Source organism: Asparagus officinalis, chromosome 2, assembly GCF_001876935.1.
Source record: "Asparagus officinalis chromosome 2, Aspof.V1, whole genome shotgun sequence".
Lineage (NCBI taxonomy): Eukaryota > Viridiplantae > Streptophyta > Magnoliopsida > Asparagales > Asparagaceae > Asparagus > Asparagus officinalis.
The window spans coordinates 23,543,088-23,568,780 of record NC_033795.1 but is presented as its reverse complement, the minus strand read 5'-3'; the positions used below and the strand labels follow the sequence as shown (position 1 = coordinate 23,568,780).

General features: G+C 36.1%; 2 protein-coding genes across 2 annotated transcripts; both read right to left on the bottom strand.

Annotated features, from left to right (window-relative positions):
• LOC109830535 (WD repeat-containing protein 74) lies at window positions 7,403-21,286 on the bottom strand. The gene is made up of 12 exons (XM_020397817.1): window positions 21,118-21,286; window positions 20,898-21,010; window positions 18,836-18,865; window positions 18,603-18,745; window positions 13,989-14,165; window positions 13,795-13,858; window positions 13,581-13,688; window positions 11,834-11,987; window positions 10,196-10,285; window positions 9,303-9,358; window positions 9,056-9,113; window positions 7,403-8,115 (listed from the first exon to the last, which is right to left on the bottom strand). Exons 1-12 carry the CDS (start codon window positions 21,197-21,199, stop codon window positions 7,793-7,795), a joined length of 1,398 nt encoding a protein of 465 aa, XP_020253406.1. The 5' UTR covers window positions 21,200-21,286; the 3' UTR covers window positions 7,403-7,792.
• On the bottom strand, window positions 22,625-23,465 carry LOC109829457 (glutathione S-transferase T2-like). Its single transcript, XM_020396573.1, has 2 exons — window positions 23,224-23,465; window positions 22,625-23,145 (listed from the first exon to the last, which is right to left on the bottom strand). Exons 1-2 carry the CDS (start codon window positions 23,326-23,328, stop codon window positions 22,735-22,737), a joined length of 516 nt encoding a protein of 171 aa, XP_020252162.1. The 5' UTR covers window positions 23,329-23,465; the 3' UTR covers window positions 22,625-22,734.

Here is a 25,693-nt window from a genome sequence, read left to right as displayed (position 1 = left end):
AATTTTACCTTGCAGAGTATCACTTTAGTAATTTTAAAGCTAAAGCAAAATATAATAATTTTTCTTCGTTAAATGTTCTTTTTAACTTCAATTAGTTCAAAATTTTACTAATATTGATACATTTAATGATTTTGATGAAAACTTTTATTTCTTGATAGGCACTTGGACCCCTTAGTTTATGGAGATTATCCATTCACTATGAAGGACATTGTGAAAGATAGACTTCCAAGTTTTCACTGATGAAGAATCAAATATGAACAAGGGCTCCTATGATTTCATTGGGATTAACTACTATACAGCAAGATATGCTTGCAGTCGTCCAATTTCACCAAATGATTCGGCAGACAGCTACACCTCGGATTCATATGTGGACTTAAGGGGTAAATTAAGCAAAAAAGAAAAAAAAAGAAAAAATGAATTTCCTGTTAATTGATAGAAATAATGTTGCTTCTTTTCGTTGAACATTCATACTGTTAACTAGTATACGAACATAATAGTCTAATCTATACATGTGGATATATGACATTCTATGAAATTTTAATGTGCAAGTGAAATGGAGATACAACCATGGAATCATTTTACCTATTTACGAGTTTTGTAAATTACATCTACATTAGCTAAATGTAAACTAGTTGAAGAAAACTAATTTCGAAAGATTTATTTAGTATCTGACGAAATTTTTTGAGGATAAATGGTCGCAACAACCTTGAATTTCAAATATTACCAAGATTTAAAAAAATCATATTATACTATATTTTGTAATTAGAAACAAGTTTTTATAAAATATTGAGACAATTTTCTACTGACCTTTTTATACTTTTTTTTCTAATGCAGCTGAGAAAGATCACATCCCTATTGGCGAAAAGGTATATATGCTATATATAATGAACAATTTTTCAAAACAGGCCCATTTAGTTTTTTATTTTTTAAAATCGACCGATTTTTCTTTTATTTATCAAAACCAACCCGATTTTGTGATTAGCAGGCTAATTACTATCCTAAATAGTCGGGGTTGCCAACCCCGACTATTTAGGATAGTGTTAAACCCTAATTAAAGGCCTTAAACCCTAAAAATTAATGTCCTAAATAGTCGGGGTTGGCAACCCCGACTATTTAGGATAGTAATTAGACTGTTAATCACAAAATCGGGTCGGTTTTGATAAATAAAAGAAAAAACAGTCGATTTTGAAAAATAAAAAAATAAAAGAAAAAACAGTCGATTTTGAAAAATAAAAATCTAAATGAGGCTGTTTTGAAAAATTGTTCTATATATAATAGTAGCATCAACCTCTTAAACAAACTCAATTTATTATTTATAGCTTCATAATCATCTTAAATCAATTGATTATCACTGAAATTGAAGGCTACCTAGTGTACTCATTATCCTTGAATTATCACAGTTGACAAAAATATTTCTCTCGAACATCTCAAGTTAATTGACTTGGACGTCAATATTTGACTTTTCACAAATTACAGATAGGAACTTGGATCTATGTATACCCTGATGGAATACGATACTTGATGGTGTATGCACAAAAGAAATACAATAACCCACCAATTTACTTCACAGAGAATGGTTAGTATTCTCAATCCAAAATTCTTAACTTTGGACATAATTTAGTAAATTTCTATGTATATGCATTACTAATATTGACGTTTCATGGTTAAATTTCTATTATATAGGAACTTGTCAGTTAAGTAAGGAGCTAAAAACTTGAGGGTAGGCCTGTCCATCCGGGCCGGCCCGGTCCGGCCCGGCCCGGTCCGGCCCGGCCCGGAAATCCGGGCCCGGGCCGGGCAAAACCGGGACCCGGACCCGGACCCGGGTACACCGGGCCGGGTCCGGGCCCGGGCCCGACCGGGTGATTTTCCTTTTTTTTATTTTTTTTTATTTTTTTCCAAAATTTTTTAATGTTATTTAACTTATAAATTATAAAAAAAAGACAAGAAAAATAACAAAAATAATAATTTTATTAATTACTTAAAATGACATAAATTACAAATAAGAAATGATAAAAACATATTCTTTATTAATAATTGATAAATCAGTTACAAATTACAAGTACAAATTTATTTTGGAATTAATCGCATCACAATAGATAAGTAAATCCCAACTAGGTTGGCACCTACTCACCTATATCACTATCATTTGCAATTATTTCCAAAATAATTCTTTACAAATTGTAAGCTAAGATATAAAAACTACAATCTATTCTTTATATCTATCTGCTAGTCCCAATTCTTCAAATTTATCTTCAATTCCAGCCATCCGATCGATGCCTTGCGTTCGCTTCTCGTACCTCCACCAATCTTGTAAGCACATCACCGCTTGTACAGTATACGGATCCAAGCATGTCCTATGATCGACTAAAGAAGCAGAAAAATATTCATCTATTTCAGAAACCTCCGATGATGACGATCCAAGTCCAGATCCACCAGTTAGCTCGGCTACCATTGCATACCTATCAAAACTTACACTTTTACCTCGGGCTCGGGATGAGCTCGAAGAAACCGAAGCTGCAGACTGTTGTGCAGCTACACCATGTCTAGCTGCATACTCATCATATAAAGTTTGAAAATAATTTCTAATAAGTAAATGATGAGTAGTAGCATTCAGGGTGGTTCCATCATCTAAGTTTATAACCTGCCCACCATACAATGACTGTAACAAACTTCGAAGGCAAATATCCTTCAAGCATGGATCAATAAGAACCCCCAAACCAAAAATATGAGGAATAGGTCTAAAATACTTATTAAATTTGCTCTCCATTTCAAAAACCATAGGTACAAAAGTAGCATCCAAACGATATTTATCAAAAAAATTTTGAATATTTAAAATTTGTAAAGCAGCTAAAGTAATGGTTGGATAATAACAGCCAGATAATAACATGGTAGCATCATAAAAAACTTGTAACATTTCATTTAAATTACATATAACTGTCCATTCATCTTCAGTTATTCCATAAGTGCTACCAGAACTAGAACTAGAAGCATAATAGTTTATAAAATCAGTTATAATGTCTTTATATTCTATTGCTACACTTAACATTGCATATGTGGAATTCCACCTATGGTCAACATCTTTTGGAATTAGTCTAGGCTTTACATTTTTTCTTTTACAAAATTGTTTCCATCTTTTAAGTCTTTGTTCAGAAGCACTATGCATGTAAGCAACTGTTCTAACCTTTTCTATCATGGGTTTAATTTCAGTAAATGCACTTTGAACAATTAAATTTAAAATATGACAGATGCACCTAATATGAAAAAGATCACCATGACATGGCAATGATAAAGATGATCTGATAAAATCAACAGCTACATTGTTATTACTTGCATTATCTAGTGAAAGAGAAAATATTCTTTGTGAAATTTCTAATTTCATAAGTTCTTCAATTATTAAATTTGCAACATTAGCACCAGTATGTGACTCTTCTATTGCAATAAAAGAAACAACTCTTTTAAACATTTGCCAATTTTCATCAATCCAGTGTGCTGTGATACATAAATATCCAGTTTGTGCTCTAGATGTCCAAATATCAGAAGTTAAAGAAAATTTACAGTTTAAATTTTTAAAATAAGAAATTATTTTTTCTTGTTCTTGCTGATAATATTTTAAAATATCACGTTGACAGGTTTGACGAGAAAATTTTTTAAATGCAGGATAAAAACCATCTCTAAACATATCTTCAAATTCATCATCTTCTACTAATTTAAAAGGAAGGTTTTTAAGAATGATAAACCTGATTACGCATTTCCTGGCTCTGGCAGCGTCATAGTTCCAACTACCGAGACTACCAGAAGAGGAGGATTGAGAAATCATGGATTGTCGGATATCACCTTGAGGAGGCTGGCCTTTGTTGTGTTTATCTAAATGGCGTTTGAGGTGGTTGGTGCCGCTCTTATGATGAGCTTGAAAAATCTTGCCGCACAAAGCACACTTAGCCTTCTGGGTGAGGATCCTACCGTGTTCATCCTTGGTGACGTCGATCTTCTCGTAAAAATTCCACACATCGGATCTTGGCCGTTTAGGAGCTCTTGGTGCAGATTCGTCGCCACCGGATTCGGGATTAACTTCGGTAGGAGGACTGATAGTAGGAGGACTCATAGTAGGAGGACTCAATTCAGGATCGGGAGATATGTTTTGCTCTTCATAATCAGATCCGGAAGCCATTTGGGGATTGGATTAGAAAGTATAAATAAGAGAGTATAAGAGTATAAGAGAGAGTATAAGAGTATAAGAGAGAAGAGATGAGTTTTTGGTGTGAAGAAAACAAATGAAAACCCCCCTCTATTTATAGAACCAGCCCCCTAGGTAAATGACCAAAATAACCTCACAAAATAGCCGTTTTTTGACCGTTTTTGAGGGCAAAACGGTCAAAGGGCCAATCTGACCGTTGTTACCGGGCCGGGACGGGCCGACCCGGCCACAACGGTCACTTATGCCGTGAATCCGGGCGTTTTGGCGGCACAAACGGTCACCTTTTTGGTGACCGTTGTGGGCCGGGTCGGGCCGGCCTGGTGGTTTTCACCAACGGTCACCATGGGTGACCGTTGTGACCTCCGGGTCCGGGGCCGGCCGGCCACGGCCGGCCTAATTCGCGGCAACGGTCACACTGGTGACCGTTGCCACCAGGGCGGGCTCCGGTCCCGGCTGCCCGGCCCGGGCGTTGACGCCGGCGGCGCACTGTACCGGGGCCGGGCCGGGCCGCCGCTGAGGCCACCGCGAGCCGGGCCGCGGAACGGCTGGCCCGGTTTTCGCGGGCCGAGCCGGGCCCGGGCGCGGCCGGTCGGGCCCGGGGCCAGCGGTAAATGGACAGCCCTACTTGAGGGAGCTTTGTTTTGGTATGGTAATTTACCATCCAAAGATAGAGGTGTCGAGAGAATGTCTGCATAAGCCCAAGAAAGCTATGGTCCAAACCAATTTAGAGGCTCATAAGCCCAGCCAAGGTCAAGTCTCTCGACCAAATGAGCAGACAAGTCATATTTCGATCAAGGATCATCATGACCGACTCGAAGTGCGGGATCAGTCACCCCCTCGTAATTAAGACGACTCCTCGAGCAGAGGACTCGACTATACACCAGACCCGAAGCTCACTCGACTATCGGGTTGCCAAACCATAATGATGACTCGTAGATCAACCCGTCTTGACTAAAGGTATAAGAGCCGACCAAGTTCACTTCAGATATCAATTGACAACAGTATTGATTAGTCCCATCAAGATATCCATTCTAACAAACCTCGTGCCCAAGCCGCTTATTCTACTCACAAGTCATTTCCCAGAAGTTTGCCATGATGCTTCCCTGTGCACGAATGACTTCTCCTCCAATCACCAGCCACCACCTAGAGAGAGAAGTACGGCCACGCAGCCGACCTATCCTGCACCCTACCTCTTCTATCAAATACAGGATACAGAGAAGCCGTTTCTCTCCCGTATTCGAATGACTTCCCTTCCAGTTACCAGTCGACATCTGGAAGGAGAAGGATGACTCAACACCTTTACTGCTCACCTCTCAGCCGCCTCCTGTGTATGACCAAAGCCGAGGGACAACACACCCAGAGGCAAGGGACTATAAAAGGAGGAGAAAAGAGGAACGCAGGAGGTAAGTGATTCTTTGGCTTGGCTACTTCTTCTTCATAAAAAACCAGGAACCTACCTTGGTTAAAAAAGAACTAGAAAACTCTCAAAAGAGTACGCTCCGAGGACCTCAATGGCCCGAGGACCTTCCCCCAAACCCCACTCAAGCTCCACAGCTGACTTGACCATCGGAGGTACAACGGGGGAAACTAGCCCCGTACTCCTGCGATTCTTGCATATGCAGGTCATCAGCCCACCCCGCGCGCTCAGAATCGGGCGTAAAGTCGGAGGAGGAGTCGGTCCCAATATCCATCCTCTCCCTTCTCCTCAGTGCCGTCAGGATCGAAGCTGCATCCTACTGCGGACAACTCCCATCGACTGTTTGTTCACGAGCATCAACACTTTGGATGACGAAGCTAGAATTCGATATTATGCACTACACTTGGCTCAAGTTAGAAAAGTCATCAAGTAAGTATTTGAGAAGCTTTCAACAACTATTTAAAGAATTTTTATTTAAGAAATATTTTACTAATAAGTTTTTATTTTTTGTTTTCAAGGTTGGGAGTGAATGTGAAAGGATATTTTGCATGGTCTCTAATGAATAATTATGAATGGAACAGTGGCTACACTGTTAGATTTGGGCTCACCTATGTGGACTTCAAAGATAACGTGGAACGTTACCCTAAGGCTTCTCTCAAATGGTTCTCAAAAATTCTCAAGTGTTAAAGGAGACAAACTTATGGCTACTAAAAAATAATGATGATATAAAATCTGAAATTTAAATAAATGTAGCCCTTGTAAACTTTTTTAGAGTTGTTTTGGTGTCTGTTTTTGATTGAAGTGAATAAATTGTACCTTGTCTTATTTGAATAAAATCTATTAAATCTTTGAAGTTTATGGTTTAACTTCTTGGTCTGTGGGGCAAAATATCTTCTTTCTAATGATATATAACACACACACACACTATGGTTAGTGTTTTATGGCATGTTTCCGGTTGTAAATTTGCAAGTGTCATTGGTGGTAGGAAATTTTATAACGTGTTTTACTATTTTTAACTAGTATTTCCTTAAGTTCTTGTTATATTCTTTCATTCTTGAACAATCGTCCTAGTCGAATCAAACAATTCCAAATGAGTAACACCCCCTAAAACATGTTGGAGATGTGCATTAAATGGACAACTGTCCTTGTGAGATGTGTTTTAAATCTGTCCCCACCAATAATTTTTGTTAGGATATAAACTTTTGAAATTTTTTATGCTCTTCCTACAACTATTGGCACCGGGGTTCATCTTTCTGTCTTTAGTGCTCAGATAGTTTCGGTGCTTTGGTGTAGTTTGTTCTAACATACAACCCAATTTTGCCAACCGAGTTATATAAGTTCTTTTTTTATTTTTTAACTTTTCTCAGGTTTCATCTATATGTTTAAAATTTTGTTGAGTTTGTAGTTAGTAGCATACAGAGTTGAGTTTGTACAAAAGTCATATTTGGTTTGGATAAAGCTTAACATTCACATCAACAATTTATCTGATATAAGGTGACATTTCATCTAGGCCTTACCTTGCTCCACAAGAAAAGGATACACAGAGGGATGAAAAATCAGAAGAAAAAGAACACCGCCGATAAATACAACATTAAAACTTTATTTGGGACAATATAGAGATTTCAATGTCCACTTGTATGGCTCAAAACATTCCACTCACATGTTAGCTTTCAAATTAGATTGCTATGTTCCTGAACTAAGAGGTTAATAGTTTAATTTGACATACGTACAAGCATTCTCAGAGACTTTGTATTGAAAATTTTTACCATACAAAAAAAAAGGGTATATCAACAGAACAGAAAAGTCAAGCCTCATGGCCTCTTACCAAACTCTTTAAGTGTTCTCAAGCACATACAATTACCATGGTTAAGGAGTCACAAAAAATAGAGAAAAAAATAAACATATAAATGAGCTTTTCAAGAAACTCGTTTTTGGTCGTTTTTGGGACAAAAACAATACAATCAAGTTACAAAAATACTATAAAATGCCTTGGATTTGCTGTTTCCGTGGATCTCATTCTGCCGTCTCAGTCAACTTGAGCAGCCCCGACATTATCCCTTCACTTCTAGTTTCATCATTCTGCTCTTTGCTCAAAACTCGTGTTCAAAATTTGAAGTTAATATGGCAGCTTTGGTAAGCGCTGCTGATATGGCACTAACATGTGATTAAATTATAGCTCAGTTATTGTATTGGGCTCCCTTGCTCTTATTCTTCTTTATCTTTTTAGTTCGCCCTTCTCCTTCTGCAGGTGGTTTTCTTCTTTTCAAAGCCTTCAGTTTATCAGTGTCATCTTCGCTAAGGCTAAATGAATCATCTTCTTGTGCTATCTCTTCAGGCGCTCGCTTGTTATTTTTCTTTGCCTTGTTTTTCTCCCTTATCTTTGGTTTCTTGCTTTTCTTGAAGAACAACTCATCGTCGTCGTGGTCATCGTCAGTGTTATCAGCTTCAGTATGTTCAACCGCTTTCACATTGTTTGGTTGATCAGCAGAACCAGCTGGTTCTGTAACAAAATAAGCACATTAACATGTACACATTGGTCCATCAAAAAAGGGTTATATTCATTTGCATCAGGAATTAGTATCGAGCACCAACATGATCTGGGGTTGTCCTGGAGAGTAAACTTCAGATTAAATCAAATTGAAATCCATATGGAGAACCACTGATTCTTGTTTGATATTCTAAGGAGGTTATAATTTACATTATGAATCTTTTATACAATTAGGGATTGCCCGTTAAGTACATATGCACAACCAAATTATACGAGTGCCTAATTGTGATTCCAGGCAACATGAAATTTCTGGAAAGGTCAAATTTCTTAAGGAAATGATGTTATAGTGCACCGTTTTTTAGGTCATCTGATGGTGTGATTGTGATAGTTTATTCTGTAACTGTTACTTGAGTTACAAAACCAAGTGACTGAGAAGGAAAAGGAGAAAACTCAACACTTGAGAATATTTGAGATAAGAGAAAAAACATGAAGAGCCTGGTCACAGAATGCATAATCTTACAGAAATCTATTGGCAACAGTTCACTAGATATTTGACAAGCTACATAGGATTAGGAGTCTTAAAACTAACAGCACAAATGAAAGCATGTACGTGTCAATGTTATAAGCAGTTGACCGTTACTTCGTAAGATTCTCTATAATTATGTCCTGTTGAATTTAAAAATGTTACGATAAATGGTCGGTAGAATGACTGTAGCATTTTGATTATCAAATGATAATAAGATTTGGACCATTAAGAAGTTGCCAAAGATGACCTAATGCTATATAGCTTGTCAATTATCTCAAATATATTCACCCACTACAAGGAAATCTATATGAAAGAAGAAAGCAGCAAAGACTTAAACCTATTAAATATGAGCAAAAAGACATCTTTCTATAATAATAATAAAATTGAGAAGTACCCATGCAATGGATTCATAAATAAGAAGCAGACCTTCATAGGAGAAATGTGAATCAATTGATACATTTGTGAGATGCTGTTTGAGGAAGACCTGTAATTAAAACAATAAGAGTGTCAATGATAGAAATAGGATCATGTGGCAGTCGAGTGAGTATAGCCAACCACTCATCAGTATGCATACAAGAACTGGTCATGACTACAATAATAGAAGTTCTAACTGAGCAAAATTTCTATTTTCATCTAATTCAATCCATTGAAATATGAAAATTCATCAACATACTGCAGAAAGGAGTTGCCTGGTCTCTGTACTCCAAATTCGCAAATATCTATCAAGACCTGCAGAAACAATTCTCTCTCTCAGATCCATGACCATTAGGATAAACAAAAGAACTGAGCCAAATATTTGATTTAGTATTTAAGAACAGAAGTCAAATGGTAACTGGACCATATATAGATTAAGAGCAACAAGTGCTAAACCAAACTGGCACATAATATAACTCCTCCAATGAAGTTAAGAATCTCAAGATACAGACCACGAAAAGAAAATAGAACCATCGCTTCAGCATCCTACCTAAACAATAAACCTACTGTGTTGGATTAACAAACAGATCTCCTTGAAAATTGGATTGCACTGACCCCCTGAGAAATCAAAACCAATGGATAGATATCTTGTTCTGTTTTTTACTAGATACTTGTGTCCATCTTTGTCACAAACAAACAAAAGGATATATTTAGCTTATAGGTCTACATTACTCCTACCTCTAACTACAGTATACCTTTCCATATTCCTGTGTTTCAAACTAGTTGAGGTCAACATTATACCGCATATTTTACTTGGCAAAGAAATATATCAATAAATTCATTTAGCATAATCCATGTGTATACAATAATAATACACTCACCTGAGCGTGCCTACAGAGAGAAAATTTTTAAAATCATGGATGAACAATAAGGCAGTAACAATAAATTCAAACTAGCATAGCCCTATCAAAAAAGATAATCTGCATCATGAGCATATACAGCTTAGATTATTGAAATAAGTAACTAATGAAGATATAAGCAAGTACATACTAATTTTTTAAGCTCCAACTACGTGATATACTTTTTTAATAGAAAAAGGCTATATATAATACTATAGCTTTAAATATTGATAAAAAAAGGTATTAGCCTGACCACATGAAGCTATTATCGGTAGCTCCGGATGCCTCGCTATGGACCTAATGCTTCCAGAACATTTGCCAATGAAGCACCCTAATAATTTACCTGCAAATACAGAACATGCTTTTACAGAATTGTCCCTGACTTCGTAGTTAAACAAACAACACCATTCATATTGTCAATTTTAGTAGCTAATTCCAACTTCAAAATCAGATAATAATTAGGGCTAAGCACGTAGACCCTCTGTAGTATCGCGCTTTGGAACTTATGAAAAGTTGTAGATTGATTTTACCCGATAGACCCTCGATGAGATTTTTTTTTTTTTTTACTCTTTTTACCCTCAGATATACTAATATTTTCTAAGAGCAATATCTGCTAAACTTTCACTAAGGTTGAAATGATTCGGAAAAAAAATACCGAATGAATCTATGTGCCAAAATCAAAGCACAGAATTATAAATTCCAAAGCATGATACTACAGGGGTTTTATGTGCAATTAACCTTAATAATATAACAATCTAGAAGAATATCTAGATAAACTCTCACTATTATTAAGGAAAATAACTGAAGGACTTCCATGCTAAAGATTAAATGATATTCTCTGCTTGTATTTATCATGATAACCAAACTCCACGAAATGTGCAAGAAAGAATACCGTCTGTTATCGTCAAAAACATGAAACCTGTGTCCTTGCAATCCAAGTTTCACATAGTATATAAATGATTGGAGAAAGTAATTCTCAACAGCCAGAGCAGTATGATAAAAGAAGTAAATAAAAAAAGTATCAAGAGCTGGAAAGACTATTCCATGTACTAGAAAATTATGACCAGGACAGAGGAAATGCCACAACAATCACTTCAAGCCATGTATACATGTGCCAATACAAAAAAAGAATGACTAAAATTATAATTGCCACAGACACACAAATACATATTTCACCATTATGAAAAGAAATAACAAGAACAAGATGTTTGGATTGTCGCATGTCTACTCTAAGTTTCCAAGAATCATGTATAGAGCAATGGTTAAAAAAATGAATGCGTTTAGCAAAACTGACTTATATGATGAGCCATATGCAATATGCATCAAGAATTTTTCTTTACTCATATTTTTAAAAGTTATAAATATTATAAAGAACAAAACATAAGAATAAATTAAGTGGATGTTGAGGTGATTATAGACACTTTTACCAAAAGTTCAAATTATAGATGACTTCACTCTTTCCTTCTAAGATCTAGCCCTTAGATGTGTCACATCTATCGAATCATATGTTTCCAATCAGTACCATTTTTCTGTCAGTTTTGTGAAGCACATGCCTCGTGTAAAGGGTGAACATGAGGTGTGATAGGCACACTTCAGTTGTTCCTCATATGATAAAGTGACACCTCATGGCCTGTGAGCCTCATATATGTGCCACCTTACAACATTTCCTGAAGGTGTGCCCTGATTGAGCCGTTTTAAGCACTGGTATAAACTTGAAAATATATCGAATTAGTTAACACATAAAACATTCAGGTATAGCATCTGTTTGGGTCTGCAAACTTCCACCAAACCACTCGTGGTGGTGGTTGTATCAGTCATCACGTAGCAGAGAAAAAAGTTGCATAATAACATATAAGGGACATAGTTAATATAAAATGTAATTATAATATACCTGTTCGTATGTCAAAGGAAGCGAGATCCCCAGAACTAGTCCCTACATAGACAGTATGACCATCTGGATCTGCAGTGACTGCTTTAATTGGCGTCTCTCTGAAACTAACTGATATAACAGGTCTTCTTTGAGCAGAAATATCATAAAGGCGGACCTGTTACAGAATATGCTTATCAATAAGGACTCAGTCTTCAACTAATCCCCAAAGAATTACAGAAATGATTTGAAATGATATTTAATGCAATGATTTCAATTTCCAAATCCAAATTTTAATTATATAGACATGTTTTGCAGAAAGTGTAAACATACCTTATGAATTGAAATTAAACATACTAAAGGATGGTGTCATCTGCTACTTGTTTATTAAAAACATGTTGTACCACAAAAATAACAATCTATTATTATAGGGATCTCAAACAACAAACATTAAATAGCACAGAGCACAGCTTTGTAAAGTGCTATAGTTTGAATAAAGGCATAAACTCAATAAAATTTAAAAATCAGTACGCTCTGATTGCCATCTAGATAATATATGCGGCAAGTATTTTGGCTCTTAGATTCAAAAGCAAATATTAAATATTGAGCACATCAAAAGTTTCATTAACAAAAACATGCCAAGCATTTGAGTTGACTAGTAATGAGGTAAAGCACCTGAGTAATGTTAAAGATATCAGAGGCCAACAAGATGACTAAATGGTTAAATCAACGGATACTGTTTTTTGTTCAAGAGGGAAGTCACCTCCTGTTGCACAACAATTACAAATAGGTGGCAACTAGGCATTTCAGAAACCAGATGAAACCATAGTTGCGTGATTCGCTGAACCCCCCTCGAACTATCGTACAATTCCTACGAACTCACTCCCGATACATTTGCGAACTCATTCCCTCCGATACACGAATTGGTTCCCCAAAATTGGCATACCGCTTACAAGTATGTGGGCCGCAAAGTCCCTTTAAAGTGTGCATGCGCAAGACACAACGCTATGTACACAATCAAGTGAAAGGGAGCACAAAATAGAATATATGATTCAATAACTTTACAGTAACTAAGTACCTATGTTAACAAAACGTAAAATGAAACTATGATCCTAACACAAACTATGTGAAAAGAAAATTAGAAAAAAAAAACTCCTTAAAAAAGAAGCATTGAAATAGTTTGTATGAAAAAAAATATTGAAATGCATAATTAGCTTTCTAGTTTCTAGTTTTCTACTATACACTTTGGAAAATGGTAAGCGCACCCAAAAAATATACAACATACCACTGACCAAACTTGCATACCAAAGCAAGCTACCCCTGGAGTCCAAATTTTCATCGTGGCGAATTGCGTCCCTAAATTCATACCACGACCTGCTACGTACTGCATATTGTGTAAATATGGATGAAATGACCATGGAGGAAAGGGAGAAGATATGAGTGTGGCAAGCAATCCATCTAATAAAAGCATGGTGAGCCACATGTTTGCATAAGAGTTTTCTACAAGCATAATACAAAGAGGTGGCGCTTGTTATTAAATGACTGTGTAGTGGCTAACTACTGCTTGAACCTAATAAGCTCAAAGAGCTGAGGAAAAATTTGACAACTTTGCATGAATTTGAGCCCAAAGCCCATTACATGATATTTCTTATTAGTGATACACTGATCAATGACAGCTTGGCTTCAAACAAGAACTGCTACAGTGATCAATGACGGCTTGGCTTCAAACAAGAACTGCTATTGGCAAACTTTGAGAAGACCATGTCAGTACCTGATGATTGTTTGTTCCAGCTGCAATTATATGATGGTCTTCTTTGCTAAGAAATGTTGCGGCAGTGAACCAAGTTGGAGAGAATAAACCGAGATTGTTACGTGGAGGCTGTAAAGGGGCAAAAAGTCAAAGAGTAGGAAAATTCTGAGTTTACTTCAAGAAAGAGTATCAAACCTCTGAAAATCATCACGGATATAAGAATGAGATAACTCACAGCTTTTGATGTCCAGGTTTTACTACAGTTATCGAGATCCCAAACGTTCAGTTCAATCCCCTTCCTAAGAAATAAAACAAGAGGTAAATGAGGTAAAAGAGAAGATGCCACTGCCTTTAAAAGAAGAAACTTACACCTAGGTATAAAGATATTTCATTGAGTATTTATTTTATCAAGATTTATGGATGACCTACCCTCCAAATAAAGCATATTTCTCATTTGCAGTCACTGCAGAACAGATAACTTTGCCAGCAGCGCTAACAGTCCACGTACTTTGAGAATCAGTAGCTGTGGTTAGTGATGCATTTGTTGTTGCAATAGGCCTCAAGCTTGCTTTTCCTTTTTCCGTACATATAAGGAGCACATTAGACCTGCAAGACAGATCTCTTGTGAAAGACAATTCCTAAATAGAGATAAGCTAGCAGCAGTTCAGCTGTTCAACATATAAGATCATATGTTTCTCTAGAAAATAATATACATCCTCTCCTATCTCGCTGTTTCTCCTTTTCCCTCTGGTCACTTTCTATCATGATTTTGTACATTCATTTGAAATAATGATTCACTGAAACCCATGGGTTCTAGCTGATACTTGATAATTGCTTCTTCCACAAATATCAAGACCAAACTAGATTTATAATTGATATGTGAAACCTTATGTCTACAAAAAATTTCTTAAATTATACTTTTTGTGATTTATTGATGTTACAAATTTAAAAGTAAAAAGTGGTCTAAGCCTCTGAGGCGTCATTCGGGATAACAGTTCAGCTTCCCAAACTGCAATTTCAAGCAGTTAATCCGAAAGACAAAAAATTGTAATGATCCCATCTTGATGGCCTAGAATTGGGTAAAGTGTACTTCAAACATAATTCCACCACATCACAAAAGGCAAGCATTACATCCAGCTTGCCGTATATGATTATATACATACCAAGTAGTATAAAACTAAATAACTAGTATCTCAGAACTCGAGCCTCTCGGAATTACAAGATCTAGATAGCAAGAGAAGAAAGTGGAATTATCCCCCCACCCAACCTTTCCTTGCACCCTACCCCATCAAACAGACATTTCTAAGGTAAATCATTTTTAAATAGACATAAATGCCATGCCAAGAAAGAAAAATACATGGAGCTCAACACAAAATAATGCTTATACATGATTATAATTGACACTAATAGCTTTGCACATGCAAATGCACATGCAGATATTAAAACTTATGTTTCTATATTTTACATTATTATCAAATATATATATATATATATATAATAAATAGATTTTTAATTTAAACTAAGGTATCAAGTTCTGTAATTTGTAATTATAAATGGCAATGTTATATGGTTTAATTTTGTATTTTGAGTCCATCGTTTATTTTAAAATTTTTAATTTCAGTACTTGTTGCTTTACCATTTGGAATTTTAGAGGAAAAAAAATTAAGGCCGCATTTGATATACAAAAAAGTTCTCTTGAAAATATGAGATTCCTACTTTTAATTGTAATTGAATTTATTTATTATATTGTAATTTATATTTGAAATGTTTATGCTGCACAAATAACTCAATGGGTTTCAATCTCTTCGCAAAATGTTTATTTTTAAAGTTTTAAAATTGAACTTGTTAGGTAACCGATGTGTAAATTTAATTGTGAGGGAGAGTGTATAGGGAAGTGTGAAAATTTTAACATTCATGTGAAAAGATAAAATTGCTCCCGTGTCTTTAGTGGAATGATATTGTCCTTTAAATTTTCCTATGCCTACTATGTTTTTAATATATAGTATAGATTTAAAACCTTATTTCTACATAATATCTCTTAAATTATACTTTTTTTGATGTATTGATATTTGAAGTCGGTTTACTAATAAATTAGACCAAGACCAATGTTTAAAAAAGCGTAAGCGCAAAGCGAAGCGCTAGACCCTTAAAGAAAGCGTGACGTAAGCTTCAAAACATGAGGCATAAGCTTCATGAGTTTAAGAATTTTAATTTTATATTTGTAAAAATTATGAACATATAATATATAATGGTACAATAAATTATATATATATATATATATATATATTCATGTCCTAATTAGTAAATAAAAATTAAATATGTTAAGTATAGAAACTAATCATAATAAACTAAGCTAAATTTGTAACATATATATTTTATTCACTCTCACATGGTCATATTGATAATACATAGCGGCATTTTAATGTTTAATCAAAAATCCTTTTATATCCTCCTATCTTGTCTAAAACATGCGCTTCAAAAGAAAAGCGTTTTATGAAGCGCGAAGCACACACTTCAATTATGCTTTAAGCGATGAGGCATAAGCTTCAAGGGATAAATAGCTTCGCCCTTGAGTTTCAAAGCATTTACCCTTCACAAAGTTGTGAAGCAAGCTTTTTTTTAAAACCTTGACTGAGACAGCTATAGGAATTCTAACTAATTTCAAATCCCCAAATATAAAAGTGATAAGTGGTCTGAGGAATCATTCAGGATAATGGTTCAGCTTCCCAAACTGTGATTTCAAGCAATTAATCCGAAAGTCAAAAAATTGTAACAATCCTATCTACAGGACCCAATCGGGTAAACTATATTTCAAACCAAGGTTTTAAATATCGGATGTCGGGTTCATGTCGGACGGCTGAAATCCATGTCGGATAGCGGAAATCGGGGATATATCGGGGGACATGGACTAAATATCGGATTGTCATATCGGGTGATCCGCATATGTATAATATCATGTCCTAAATGTAATCTAAGCATTCCTAAATTGTTTAACATCCAATTACCGATTACATTTATTTGAATTTGTTGCATTTCAATTTTATAATTCAATTACTAACTTCAAATTAATTTTATTTGACATTTATTTGACAGGGGAAAACCGAAAAGAAGGGGGATATTAAAAAGATTGAAGGGGAAAACTAAAATTTTATTGATTTTGATGAAGTTTTTAGCAGTTAGCAGCATAAACCCTTTGGCACGAATTGAAGCTGCAAGGAAAAAAATCAAGTTAGCAGTCAGCAACAGAAGCCCTTCGGCACAAACTGAAATTGCAGGAGAAAAAAAATCAAGTTAGAGCTAAAATGTAAAGATATAAAAAAATATTTATGCAAGCTTTCCCATCATTTAAAAACTCAAAGGGAAGTTATCCATCTCTGAAAAATAAAATAAAAAAAATAAGAGATTCATCCTGAAAAATAAAAAACTGTAACGAGATAATTTTACTTTTAATCCAAAAGAACTAATTAATTACTTTTTGTCCACAATTTGCTCTAAGATACAAAAAGAAACTTATGATGATAATTTAGGAAAAGAAAGAAGAGTAAAAAGAAAAAAAAGGGAAAGTTAAGAACCTTAGCAGTTAGCACAAACCCATCAAAAAATAAGAAAATAAATGAATACCGACTACCGAGAGAGATTAGCTTCACTATTTCCATCTACATCCCAAAACATAGAATCAGAATGAGAGAGAGAGAGAGAGGTCAGAGGCTTACCAGAGGGCTGAAGAGCACGATGTGAGGACCCTCCGATGATGGTGGCGCGGGGAAAAAAGAGATGAGAAGGCGGCTCCGATGGCGCAGAAGAAAGAAGAGCTTCGGATTTCTATGTCGCTGGGAGGAGAGAGAGGAGAAGCCCTAGGGTTTTACTGTTGTTGAGACCACGAAGGCAAAAACGACGAGAGGAGGCTGCTGGTTCCCAGTCGCGAGCGAGCCCTAGGGGTTTTTCTTCTTTTCTCTTCTGATCGTTGTTTTTCTCCTTTTTTTTTTTTTTTGATCGGGTGTAAATCGGCTGTTGGGGTGTCTATCGGGTTCGAAAAGAGGGCAAATCATCGTTTCAATTAACCCAAACCTAACCCATTAAGGCTGAACCGATTTTCATAAATCTCGGCCGATTTTCCAAACAGGAAAAATCGGCCGATATGTCCGATTTTTCGCCTTTTTCTTTTTTTTTTTCTTTTGATCGGGTGTAAATCGGCTGTTGGGGTGTCTATCGGGTTCGAAAAGAGGGCAAATCATCGTTTCAATTAACCCAAACCTAACCCATTAAGGCTGAACCGATTTTCATAAATCTCGGCCGATTTTCCAAACAGGAAAAATCGGCCGATATGTCCGATTTTTCGCCGATATGACCGATATGTCGCCGAAAAACGATATGCGACTTATATTTCCCCGATTTGTGTCGCTCGACACCTCGATCCGCTATATCGGCCGACATGTCGGACATGTCGGCCGATATTTAAAACACTGTTTCAAACACAATTCCACCACACCACAAAAGAGAAGGCCATATATAATCATATACATACAAAGTAGTATCTCACTAAATAACTAGTATCTCAGAACTCGAACCTCTAGGAATTACAAGATATAGATAGCAAGAGAAAAAAGTGGAATTATACCCCAGCCATAATTTCCTTGCACCCTACTCCCATCAAACAGGCATTTCTAGGGTAAATCATTTTTAAACAGCATAAATGTTATGCTGAGAAAGAAAAATGCATGGAACTCAACACAAAATGATGCAAATACATGATTGCTAGCAGTGGTATTAAGACAACTAACCTTTATAAGCAATTTATATTGTTGGGCTGATGTTCCACGGAATTGAAGCAAAAGTACTTTACAAGGGAATACTTTATGAACAGAAATGCTAGTACCACAGATGTTATTGTATCTTGTAGTCCCATAATTGTAATTGGGAAAACTCCTATAGTTTATAAGAGTATAGCGATGAAGCAAATAACAGTAATACGTGTAGTACGACATGTATAGGAATTGGAACTAGAGGCAAAATGTAATCTTGAATATAAAGTGAATAAGTTACTTGGATGATAACTCGTTTCTCTTTGTCTTAAAGAGGTGCAATCCAACAATTGGATCATCTTCAACAGAAAGGCCTCCGGAACTAGATTCGCTAACTTTGATTGCAGCAAGAGAATGTCCATTCAAAGGATTAATAATTTCAACCTGTGCTTCATAAGCAGACATTATTATTTTGGAAAAGCCCAAAAAATATATTAGTAACCAAAAGGAGGTATTAGTGAATAAACTACTCACCAGATTATTTTTTCGTGCAACGGCTATAAGCTGCAATAAAAAGACAACAATACATAAGTATTAATGCTAAAATGAACAAATCAGTAAGGCATCAGGCAACATATACATCTCCTAAGCATAAAAGTGGATGTGGCAAAAAATTTCCAACACTTAAAAGGTTAAAAGAACGGTATTTCCATTTAAAATCAAAATTAATGAATAATTTAACACCATGGGAAAATTTAAATTAAATTGCAAAGGGTAATAGGCATAAGATCTACATGCAACATTACTAGGTATAAAACCTAGTGTTCTGTACATGCAGATACCAAAGGATAACAAATTGAAACTCAAAGCAACTTGATAGGTCTTATATTGCTGAAATTAGTTTTATATCTAACCATCTTATCTGTAATTGTTATTATGAATTTTGATGTTCGGTCTTTTTGAACTTGTTAATAAGACATGTCAATTTGATTATACAAACACAAATTGGTCTTTAAGCTTATCATAATTTGCTTCATATAAAATTTTATATTTGAATTTTGATGTTCCAAACAATAATAAATGCAATAGCACAACTAAGTTTCATATCTTTGGGTTTACATGAATCTTTTTTCTCTATTCAGCTCTATTAAGGGCCAAATCGATATACTAAAAAAACATAATGAAAATGCCTAAATATGACATAAACTACATTATATGCCAAATCGTCTGCAGCAAGCAATCATCATTGAGCTTGTAAAGATCAACGATCCATGTTTGTATGTCATCAAGAAGTCCAGGTGGAGTTCATATATGATCTATTATTTTTGGACATGGATAAGAATGTCGCCTTTGAGTTGAGTAAGGCCATCTCTAGCTTTGCCAGAAACTAAATTTCTTAGTTGGGCATGGCTCCTAACTCCTTTTATCCAGGTGTCATGCTTGTAATTCCAAATACTAAATAAAAGCTACCCTATTCTCATCCATATTAATCAAAAAATTTATGAACAAAAAGAAAACAAGAAGTTCCTTCCAGTGATGCCTCACTCTCTTATCAATCTAAGATAAGGAAGTAAGGGGAAGAACCATTCAAATAGTGCTATATGATGCCAAAAGTATATTGACTTCCTAAATTTGCATCGTGAGTTGATCAGTTGAATATTGACTAAATGGATCCTAGTATTTACTTCGAGCCTTGAAAGTTGCTTGTTCATGGAACAAATCTCAAGTGCTGCTAAAGTAACTGAGCGAATATTACACAACATAAGAAAGTTAAAAGTCAACTTATTAGTTCGGATTTCTGTAATGAACACATTCTATGGGTCCAGATTCTCTACAATCTTGATTGTAGAGAATACTGACAATTAGTTAGGTGGGCTAGTATCATTGGCTTATCTCAATGGGTCCCACAATTAAAAGTATTTATATATTATTTAGATAATTAATATCATTTATGGTGTCCATTAAGCGAGAAGTTTTGATTGATGAGATGTAGATATTCTCTACAATCAAGGATGTAGAGGATCTCTATCGACAGTCTACTTACTACTATTGTTGCCTGTATATTTTGGGAAATATTGCAGCATTAGGGCAACTAAAGCCCATGTCAACTAGTATTTATAATGCTCACAATCTATGTTTTGGGATGTTAGTAGACTGTGGTTGTGCCCTAAGAAAAATATAACTCTACTGAAAGAATAAACAATAGAAGTCAAAGACATTGTGCAAATGGATGAGAAGCAGAGAGTGTCACAACGAATAATTCCAAAGCACATCGCCTTCCTTCTCATTTTTATCCCAAATTTGTGCAATTCCACATGTTATTCATAATTACAAGAATATTAACAACGACTAGCAGTACAAGGAGGTGATTCAGGAAGAGAGGCACACCTCCGCTATTGACCCAATCAACTTGTTTTGACTTGACAAAAACCCAATCTACTCATATCTCTTGCTCCCCTTTGAAAATCGAGTTTATTTAATGAGTTCATATAATTTATCACGATTAACACTACTTCAACCGACATAAACTCTTCCAGATTGTGAGTATTTCCAGTTGAAGTAACAAATTTGAATCAAGGAAATCATAAAAACAAACCGGTCGCTTCAGGTCATCGGCAAAGGACGCAGCCAGGATGCCGCGGGAAGCGTCGGGTGGGCCCCACGTCTCCACGACCTTGGGAATCGCCGCCTTCCCTCGAGCTTCGACAACTGTAGCGACAATCAATGAAATATCCCGCACAAAAATGAAAACGAAAATAAAAATTCAAAGTTGAGATTTTTAACGAAAGGCGAAGATTATTAACGAAATTTGTTACCTTTGACGAGGCCGAGGACGTCGGTGGTTAGGGCTCGCAGCGGCGGGCAACCGGGGATCTCAACCGTGCTCGTTCTCGGCATCTTTGAGCCCAGCGCTGATGAAGGAAGGAAGAGGATTAGGGTTTAGGGATGAGCAAGGGTTTTACTTGAGAGGGGTTTTTCGAGATCAGTCCCCAAGTCGTCACTAATTTGAAATTGTACCCCAAATCGTCATACTTTGCAATTTTACTTCCTCAAGCTTTAAGTATATCTAAAGTAGGTCCCAAATTCTTCATATAAATTAGTCCCTAGCTTTTAAGTATTCTAAAATTAGTCCCAAAATCTTCCAAATTTGTGCAAACTAGAGGGACTGGTTTTAAAATAGTTAAAAGATTTGGGGGACCAAGTCAAAGTATATAGGGACAAAGTCAAAATACTTAAAGAACTGGGGACTAATATCAAAAAACCTTAGTTGAGAATACGGTTGGGGAGTATTTTGAATATGAAGATTTGGGGAGTATTAGAGCAAGTGCAGCAAGCTCCCAGTTAGGAGTCCTAGTCAGCATGCTCTCAAGAGCTCTCAAGCTTTTCAAAATAAAAAATTAACAAATTATACCTTGGTACTCCTTCTTTTATGGAGCTCCAACAAGCTCCTACTTAGGAGCTCCAACAATATCAAAAAACCCCTCTTCTATTTTAATATTTCACCCATTACTTTTAATTATATTTAAACCTCTTGTATTTTATTTCTAACCGTTGCACACGGTCTTCGAGGCAACCCACGGTCTTCGAGGGAGCGCACACGGTCTTCGAGGTAACCCGCGGCTTTTGAGGGAACGCACACGGTCTTCGATGTAACCCGCGGTCTTCGATGTTGGGCACGAAGTTCGAGGTATCGCAAACTTTGACCGTCATCCGACTGATGCCTAAGTACTTTGCTCAACAACAAGAAAGCGCAAGAAAAGATGTTGAGCGAGCTTTTGGCGTGTTGCAAGCAAGTACTTTGCTCAACAACAAGAAAGCGCAAGAAAAGATGTTGAGCGAGCTTTTGGCGTGTTGCAAGCTTGATTTGCGATTGTTCGTGGACCAGGACGTTTCTGGCAACCTTGTGTGCTGAAAGATATCATGACAGCTTGTATCATAATGCATAACATGATCGTTGAAGATGAACGTGATTGTCAATTGGACAACAACTTTGACTTTACTTATTCGGTACCAGTCGTTGAACCTTCTCATGTGCAGACGGTGCCTCTAACTGAGTTCATCCAAAATCATCATCGGATCAGGAACACGCAAACACACAAATCACTAAAAAATGATTTGATCGAGCATCTGTGGCAGCTTAAGGGATCCATCGCCGAGGATTAAGTTTCTTTATGTCTAATGTAATTTCAGAAAAGGAGTTCAAGTTGTTGTACTACGCCAATTTCATTTTTAATAAAGTAGTTGTTTTCATTCAATGCCAAATTTTTCAACTTCAAGTACAATCATAAATCTAATATAAGATACTAATTGATAATTAGGAAGAACTAATAAGGATGCGATGCGAGTACAATATATGATAATTAGGAAGAACCCTTAGACATCCACCTCTCCAAAATCTCTGCCTGACGCATTTCAAAGTATTGACGTTGAACTCAATTGAGTGTTGAGAGATCGATCTTCATGATATCGTCATCTTGTTTCTTCTGTTTTAGCTCCATTTTTTCTTTGTTGGTTTGCTTCATCCACGCGAAAGCCTCTCCCATAATGGACTTAGCGGACTCAGATTTCTCCACATTTTGTTTCCTCTTGAGTTTTGCCGCTTTCCTCCCTTCAGGCCTTGCTATAACATCATCCGAGTCAATGTTCAACTCGATGGGGGTCGCTGGCATGGAATTGTTTGGTGAGGAATCAGAGTTCGTGGTTCTTCTCGGCTGTGATCGAATCTTATTGTAATTTTCCATTTGTTGGCTCCACTTTTGGTGATGACGCAACTCAACCCAGCAATGGTCAAACACGAATGGCTTACCATAAAGGGATTGGTATAATTCTTTTACTTCTGCAGTCTACACAAGAGTTAAATTTAGAATAATCAAACATATAAGTTAAATATTTACATAAAAACATATAAGTTAAATATTTACCTGGTCAATAATTCCCGTACCAGATCTTTGTCTTCCTTCAATCTGAGCAACGCACCCGCAGAACTTGTTGACCGACAGTTGAATCGTTGACCAACGGTGCATCATTTGGTTTGGTGTGCGACTCGTTGGATCGGTGGAGTATTGGATAAAGTAGTCGTTAGCTCTGTGCCAAAACTTATCTTTGTGTTGCCCCGTACCTTGGATGGCGTCTTGGCTCGTGTTCAGCCAAGCAGACACAAGAAGCTTATCCTCATGGACAGTCCAATTTTCGGACCGCTGATAATCATATTTTATTACAATTTTATACCCTCATTATCTATTTTACATGAATAAATATATCATTAATAATTGTTGTTAGATTAGTTTTTTTTTAACGGCTCTTTCAACTCAACGGTAAAATATCAACTATCAATAGGTTCTCAAACATTATACATAATTATTTTATGCCAAATATCAACAGTTCTCAAACAAACACGCCACCCGATAATAAAATCCCCAAATTAAACCCTCAGATCTCAAATCTCAAACCCAAATCTCACTTCCGCAGCTCCTCATCTTCGGCGACGACGACCGCACACCCTTCGGCGACGACGTCATCACACCCTTCGACGACGACCTGCATCCTGCTCTTCGCCGCCAAACCCTCGACATCATCGCTGGCAACGGCGTCGGAGGCCTCTTCGCCGCCAAACCCTCGACATCATCGTTGCCGCCAAACCCTCGACATCATCGCTGGTAAGGGTTTTTGTTAAAGGGAGGTTTTTATAAAATTCTGCTGTAGTTGGGAGCTCCCAAGCGCTCCACAAATTTGTGGAGCGCTTGGGAGTTCGGAAGCTCCCCAACGCCAGCTCAGCCTTAGGAGAGGGGCTTGGGAGGCGTTGGGAGTTTGCTGGAGGGAGGGCTGCCAAGCTCCACGGCCACGTCAGTCTTGAGAGGCTCCTTCAGAGGTTGCTGCCCTTGCTCTTAAAGATATAGGGGACTCATATCAAAAAAAACTTAGTTGAGAATATGATTGGGGACTATTTTATTAGAATCTATTTCAGAGTGCCTTACATTTTTCATATTTGGAAACCAGTCTCTCGAATCATGAAAAGTACTAAGTCACCTCAATTTGTATAAGTCGTCTCAAAATTAGACCCTCAAATCAGTGAAATTAGTATTTCTCAAATCTCATACATTGTTTTAAATTAATCTCTCTAATCAATAATAATAGTAACAGGATATGAGGATTTGGGGAGCTAATAGCAACTTCAACGATTTGAGCGAGTATTTTCAAAATATTAAAGGTTTAAGGGCTGTTTAGATATTAGTCCTACAAATCTTCAATAGTTAGATAGTAGTCCCTCACATATTTGAAATTGCTCATATGTCTCTTAAATCCTAAGGAGTTTTGCAATTTGGTCCCACACAATTTGGATCATTGGTCATTGTATTTATTACAAGATTAGACAATCATAATTATGTTTTAATTGCTTTGATTATTAGTCATATAATTGAATACAAACTGGACTGTTAATCACTTCTAGTGACATAAAAAAAGTCTTGATCATTTGACATAACAGAGTTATTCCTATGTTTGATATCTTGATCACTTAGATAAATGAAAATTTGTGATGAATCGCGTAACTTGTATTTGATAATTATATAGCATTTGACGTTTTATTTTTTGAAAAAAATAACTTGTGACATATTGAGTAAGTCGTATTTGCTTTGACAAAAAATATAGAAGTGACTAGTAATCCAATAAATATTTAATATATGACCAATCATCCAAGCAATTAAAATATAGGTGTAAAGGTCTAATTACGAGATATATATACTATGATCAAAGATCATATTAACTCCACTTTGGGGGAACATAAGCTGAAGGGTATTTTGGCTCTTGGAAGACCAAATCGCAAGACATTTTAGGATTTAAGGAACTTATGAGCAATTTCACAAAATTGAGGGACTATATGAAATTATATAAGATTTGTGGGACTAAGAACTAAAACAACCCAAGATTTTTAATAGTGTTCATACGCAAGAAGATAAAGGAAAATATTCATTACATGATGGATTATGAAATACTAGAACGTTAATTTTTTCCCCTTTTTTTCCTCAGTTCAGTTCATTTCTCTCTTTATTTTCTCAAAGTCGTGACTCCATTTCTGTAGGGAAAAAGATGACTGTAACCAATGTGACAGTTTAAATTCAAGTAACAACAAAGAGAATTTAAATGATTTAAAGTTCTAATTTGTAGATATCAATATATAAATTTCTCATATCAAATCAATCAAGATTTATTCAAGTTTTAACTTTAGTAGAATCCATTCTATATTCTTATTGACTTCATCTGTAGCTCTACTATAAAATTATGCTTTTACTCTTTTTATTATAACTAGACCTAAATATTAATAAAATGAGTCATGTGCCTTGAATGTTAGTTTGAAAGTATATTTTGGGGTTTCAGCGAAAATTTTGGCTAGGA